The sequence below is a fragment of the Pygoscelis adeliae genome, unplaced genomic scaffold (assembly GCF_000699105.1).
Source record: "Pygoscelis adeliae isolate BGI_AS28 unplaced genomic scaffold, ASM69910v1 Scaffold4, whole genome shotgun sequence".
Taxonomy (NCBI): Eukaryota; Metazoa; Chordata; class Aves; order Sphenisciformes; family Spheniscidae; genus Pygoscelis; species Pygoscelis adeliae.
In genome coordinates this window covers 15,430,533-15,437,272 of record NW_008824986.1, presented here as the reverse complement: position 1 = coordinate 15,437,272, position 6,740 = coordinate 15,430,533, and the positions used below count along the sequence as shown (strand labels likewise).

General features: G+C 41.5%; 1 protein-coding gene across 1 annotated transcript in view; it reads left to right on the top strand.

The window, feature by feature from the left end:
- The window catches only part of TRUB1 (TruB pseudouridine (psi) synthase family member 1), a 33,427-nt gene that overhangs the window by 23,618 nt on the left and 3,069 nt on the right, over nt 1–6,740 (top strand). The window contains exons 6-7 of the mRNA XM_009326043.1: nt 4,698–4,770; nt 6,039–6,178. Coding sequence (XP_009324318.1) covers nt 4,698–4,770; nt 6,039–6,178 — 213 coding nt within the window. The remainder of the gene's footprint in view (nt 1–4,697; nt 4,771–6,038; nt 6,179–6,740) is intronic.

Sequence of the window (6,740 nt, the reverse complement as noted above, 5' to 3'; positions counted from 1 at the left end):
GTGTCAAAGGCCTTACTGAAGTCCAGGTAGACCACATCCACAGCCTCTCCCTCGTCCACTAGGTGGGTCACCTGGTCATAGAAGGAGATCAGGTTGGTCAAGCAGGACCTGCCTCTCATGAACCCGTGCTGGCTGGGCCTGATGCCCTGGTTGTCCCGCACCTGCCTTCTGAGCACCCTCGAGATGACCCGCTCCATAATCTTTTCAAGAAGATGCAACTCTCATGGTCATTAATTTAAAAAAAAAAAAATCTGTTTCTTGAAACACTAGTCTTTTTTTTTATTTTGTATTGTTTACTGCAGACAGAGTTTAGTGGTGTTTTCATGTGCATTTCTTTCATTGGCACCTCTTGTTATAGTAGTTCCTACCTCTGCACCACCTCCTCTGTTATGGTGGTTTAGCTTTCTGTTAGACTGTGTGCTTGGGGAAATGATCTGTGTTAGAAATACCTCATTTTTTTGAGTTGCTTATCTTTTTAAGGTAAGTTGCATGATCATGCGGTCTCATGAAGAGCAGTATTGGCATTGCTGGGGCAGTGCAGTTTTGGGTGCTGGACAAAGTCTCCTTTTGCTGAAGCTGATGGCTCAAAGAAATGCTTGTGAAATTGGTCTCAGTTGCTTTCCATGTTGGTGCAAATCAGTCAGATTTGAATTCTTCAGAAAGAAGAACGAGAGAACATGCATACTCCTTTTTCTCCATGCTATCTACATATTTTGTATTTCCTTCCTTCTTCCTCTTCTGATAAAGCAGGTATTTCTCATCTTTTCCAGTGTCTTCTCCAAAGCACCTTGGCTTTCTGCATGATTCCCTGGGTGGCCCACCACCTGTAATCCCTAATCCCAATTGGTACTTGAAGAACAGACAAACTAGATATTTGAGCTGAATTTCAGCTTTCCTTTGGCACCGAGAAGGATCCTGGGAGAAGCAGAGCATCTGCTAGGGAATATAAATCCTGCAGTGCCAGCAGCATCCAGATTGGGCCTTAATGCAGAGAAAGGGCACTAAAACAGCTTGCAAGATATATGAAACTCTTCTTGTGGTCCAGTGGAGTCGTTCAAGAGGAAAGTGCCTGCAGAAAGTTGCCTGCTATATTAACTGTAAGAAGTGTTACATTTTAGTCCTCAAAAGTGTCCCTAGACAGCAGTTTAGAAAGCAAACTGTTGTGTATTAGTTAGTTGCAATGAAAGGATGTACTGAAGAGAGCTCCTTGGGTTTAACCCCTCCTGAACTTCTCATAGTTTTTTGTTTGTTTCTTCTCAGACAACAAATTTGCATTTCTGCATGAAATTAGGTTATGGTTTCATACTGCTCCCAGGCTATCAGATGCTGTCTTTGGAAGCAAGTAACATTTCACGTTCCTCTGATGCTTCCTTGAGAACATTAATGTTTGTCACCCTTTTTTTAATGTTTGTAACTATGCACAGGAATGTGCGTTCTGAAACCCATTTCCCCCCCAGCTGCCTACAGATTATATCCAGACACGGAAAATAAAATTCATGAGGATTTTCTGCAGGTCTCTGCTGATTATGCTGAAATGTGTGTTTAATAGCACTACCTGAATTATTTGGAAAAAGTAGTCCTTTCAGCATTCTGCTTGTCTGTTTGCAAATAATTTGTGCTGGGCCAGATTGAGTCAAGGTCATCTGCTATAGTTCTGTTGGACTGTCACGGATAATTCTTGTATTCTGTTTTGGTGTAATTTGTTAACAAGCGCAGGTCAGCATCACCCTTCAGTGGAGGCTTCTTGAGGTTGTGGCACAATTGACACCGTTTGGTTTGGTAACTTTATTTAGCTTTCTTTATGATTATAGCAGGAAAATTTATCAACAGTCACCAGTGTTCAGAAGCACAACTGTTATTTAAAATTTTCATGTTAGAAGCTAATAGGCTTATACTAAATGTTTTTAGAAGCATTGGAGGCCAGAAGTTTTGAGTGCTGTGGGATGCTCATAGAATTGTAGGGATGGTCCACTGGAAGATGCATAGCCTGTGCAGAAATCACATAACCACACTGTCAGTCTAAAGACTTCGGAAGAAATTTAGAAAACAGTGTTAAATTGAATGTATTCCAAATAGTGTACTCACAGAGCAGGTACAATCATTTTGCTCTAAGCTAAGGCTGTTGTTATTCCTAGGGACTGGATGCAATTATCCTATGGGCCAAACCTCGACAACCCTCACTGAAATAATTGTGAAACAGGGTGGCAGCCTCCATAGCCCTCCCTGGATGGACACAGAGCTGCAGTTTAAGTCCAGCTTCTAGCAAAAACTCATGGTCTACGATATAGCAGATGAGGATATTTGGTATTTGCGATGAGGATATTGGGAGGAATAGGTTAACTCTTGGTAGCAAGGGCAGTGGCAGATGTGTCCTGCAGAAACATCTCTCAACCCCTTACTCTCAGGGAGTGGAGAAGGGAAGTCAAATGGGGAAAGTTTTGGAACTGTTGACGCTAATTAGTCTTTATGGGTATGTTCATCTTTCATGCTTGATGGAGGGTTCAGTCCAAATGCTGCCCTAAACTTGCTGACCAGACAAGCTGTTAACCTGCTAAACCCAAGCCCACAGCCGGGTGAGGGAGACCGGTGGGCCGAGGGCTTGAAGGGAAACAGTTCTCCTGGGCAGCAGGACTGCATTCTCCCCCTCCTATGCTGTGGATGTAATGACTGTTGGAGCTGAAAGGCAGTGAAGGAGCTGGTTCACAGTGTGGGCTGTGTGCCCTGCAGAGCCACGAGTCCAAACTGATGCCTGGGACAAATACACAGTTTAGGTATAGTGAAACTGTTTGTTTGGGATGAGACTAATAGCGCATTCTTTATGACTGAGAGCTGGACGAAAGCTTCACCAGCTTCTGTGTTGTTCTATGAGAGCGCAAGAACCCAATACAGTCTATTAACACAGAGGCAGTGCATGCTGGCAAAAAAAAAAAAAGCAGCACAGCACATGGTTTTAGGTTTTCAGAATGTAATACTAGCCAGCTTGTGCCTTGATGTATCGCAGAAGACAAATATGAATTATTCTAGATCTTAGCAAACTCATCTGTAAATACTTACTGTGATAACACACCATACAACTTTGTTTGTTAATGGTTTAATGCATCATTCCTCACATGGGCATTTTTTTTTTTTTTTTTTTTTTTCCTGAGATAGAGATTGCCTATAGCATGAGTGATTTCCTCAGAGGCTAGATGTAAGCTCTCAGTCAGGGGAATATGAGATCAGAGCAGGAACTGAACTCGGGTGTCTCATTAAATGCCCTAGCCACAAATGCAGTTTATGGAGTGAAAATTGAAAGAGAACACCAAGTGACTTAGATATTAAATACTAAATTCTAGCCTGAAGCAACCTGGGGTTCAGAAGAAGGCTGCCAGGATCACTGGCATACAGCTGGGTCATGCTAACTTTCTGCCATGTAGTTTTGTTGTGGTATGTTGCTAAACTAGAGTAATACATGGTTATTTCAATCTTCTGTTTTTAAGAAGCTCTTCAGAAGAAGATCCAGACTTACTATACAATTGGTATTGTCCTTCCTACCCCATATTCTGACGTATGTTGGTCTCTCAGCATCCCTGACTGACTTTTGTGCCTTGCAACCTTGCTGTTAATGACACTTCTTGAGACAGCTACTGGGGCCTAGGGACAGCATCTGCTCTTGAGGCTGCAAAGTGTGCTTTGCAAAAGTGAGGTACCACATGGCCATCTTCCAAAGCTGCTGTGGAAGGAAACCTCTTCTTTTTTTACTTAAAGCATGAAGTACATCTGTTTCGCAAGGTTTGCAACTAAAGGTCTGTTCCAAAACATAATGAAGGCTCAATAAATATTCCAGGATGCTGTTGACTTAGCAGGATGACACTAACTGAATATAACTTATGAGAAAGAGGACTAGTCAAGTCCTAGACAGTAGAAATGCACTGAAGTGCATTGTGATTACAGATCTTATGTTTGTACTCTCTAAACAAATTAGAGATGAATGTCATCTCTGTTGAATAGTATTTCAAAGGACCAATGCAATCAGCTACTTAGGTTATAGCCTTCTAATAAAAGTGGGACAGATGTGTATGTGTACTCTTAAAAGAGCGTAGATTGCCTAAAGCAGCCATCTTTCTTTTACAGGATTTCTTCAGTAAAATTGCCTTACTTAATATATAACAATACCCTGGTGTGCGTTTGCAGGTTGGTTGTTTGATATGGAAATTTGATGTTGTTCCAGATGCAGTCTTTTTCTTCACTAGAAAAAAAAAACACGATGCTTTTGTTCTCTAATAATCTGTTATATTTTTCCTTGTACTTAGGTACTCTTAAAGAGAAGTTGCTGTGGTTAAATGAGCATTTTATTCTTTTTGGTCCTTTAACAAAAATTAAAATAGGACAAATTTTGTAGTTTTTGCATAGTTCCCAAGAAAAATGAATTTGCAGTCCCAAGAGAGAGAAATTACAGAAGAAAACTGTGTATATTGGTATTTCTGCCCTTCTGAAAGCGTCCAGACTCTCTTAATCACCTTGGACAGTTTGTTCCACTCTTCTTGTGATAATTCACACTCCTACCTACATTCTGTTTCTCTCTTGTCTTTGGTGTTTTTCATCCAATCTAAATTCAGATGAGGGGGACCTCTTCTTTGTATCTGTTTGCAGAACATGATTGATGCCATTAGTGCCATGTGAATAATCAATGCTAACATACTTTTTTCTTTCTACAGACCAGATAACAAAAGGAGATCTTGAAAATGTGCTGCAAAAGTTCACAGGGGACATAATGCAGGTTCCTCCACTGTAAGTTCCACAATATTCAGACACTCTTGGCAGTTGAGTTCAGCTGTCGGGACTTGCCAACAGAAGTCAGTTCTCTCAGGAATAAAAAGACACGTTTTAGCAAGAGGATAGAGGCAAGGCAGACTTAGGAGTTTAACATTTGCAACTGCAGGTCATGCCCATTTGAACATCAAGCACAAATGGTAACCTGGCATCTGTTTTTTTTAATGGTAAATATAAAGTAGCAATGCAGACTTAAACAGCTTTGCAGGGCTTGGTGGCTTCTATCCTGTCTTCCAATTAGAAAGCAAAGCTCTGAGTCTTTAATTTTAGTTGTGGGGTAAGGGGAGACTTACTGACATCTGTGTGGAAGTGCCTTAAATGGCTTCGAATTAGTTTTCTGAAAACTTAAGAGTAAGAATGAGTTAGTGACTGAGCTTTCGTAGCTTAGCAAATTTCTTCTAGTCAGGTTAGCCATAGTAGCTGGCAATGTGCAAGCATTTTAGCTTGTGACAGATGGCTTTTATGGTGATTTAAGCTAACACGCTTTCCTTTGCATTTGCAATGGGTCACTGTGGTTCCAATGTGAGCCCTGTAAGGTCAGTAATTCAGTAGGTGTTCTGCTTCATGTGACCTGTTTCAAATTACCCTCTGCTAATTTGAGCAAGATCTTTTTTGATTTTTCTATGGTCATCTTTCTGTCAAGACCAAAGTTAGAGCTTTGGATAAAGTTTCATGTAATCAGTGAAATTAATTTTTTTTGTTCTATAGTGGTCCCCTAAACACCCTAGAACAAGGCTACATGACTTGGCAGTTGCTGTTCAGGGAAGACTGGTGTGAGATGAGTAAAGGTGCAAAGCAGAATTACAGGAGTTGCCTGAGCAGCTCCCAGTGTTCAGCTCAACATAGCACTGAAACAGAGTATGCACTGCAGACTTCTGAGAGACAGTATGTTAGAGGCAGCTGCAAGTGTTGTACCCCTTATAGAAACCCTTTGTTTTCATAAACTACAAATTGAGTGATGAAACATTTTTAAATTTGTACAGCAAGAGATAAATACAAGACCATCTCCTGCTTTCCAGTTTATGTAGCTACTGGCGACTGAGATGATTCTGTGTCTAAGAGATTTCAGAAGCACTTACTACATTGTTTCTTTTTTCTGAGCACTAGGAGGGGATTAGAAGGGTAAAATGTACACTACTATAGTACAATATTAACAAGAACTGGAGAATGGGAAGCTTGTTCTATTACAACCGTATGAGACACATTTTCATGCTCTATCTGATCAGCTATTCTGCTTTGAAGAAGGATGGAGAAAGGCTATCAACTCTGATGAAGAGAGGAGAAGCAGTCGAAGCAAAACCTGCTCGGCCAGTAAGAGTGTACAGCCTCTCTCTCCAACAGTTCCAGCCACCACTGTTCACACTGGGTAAAGGCCAAAGATTATTACGTAGAGTGATGCTCCTAGCTTGTTAGTGGTTATTTAAACTCAGAATGGGAATAAGATAGTGAAATGGGTTTCATTACTCTCAGCTGCTTATTTTGGTGTGAGCCCATGTGCTGGTTTTGGCTGGGGTAGCGTTAATTTTCTTCATAGTAGCTAGTATGGGGCTATGTTTTGGATTTATGCTGGAAACAGTGTTGATAATACAGGGATGTTTTAGTTCCGGCTGAGCAGTGCTTACACACAGTCAATGCCTTTTCCTGCTTCTCACACCACCCCACCAGCGAGCAGGCTGGGGTGCACAAGTAGTTGGGAGGGGACGCAGCTGGGACAGCTGACCCCAACTGACCAAAGGGATATCCCATACCATATGACAACATGCTCAGCGTATAAAGCTGGAGAAAGAAGGAGGAAAGGGGGGATATTCGGAGTTATGGCATTTGTCTTCCCATCACACATGATGGAACCCTGCTTTCCTGGAGATGAGATGGCTGAACATCTGCCTGCTGATGGGAAGGAGTGAATGAATTCCTTGTTTTGCTTTGCT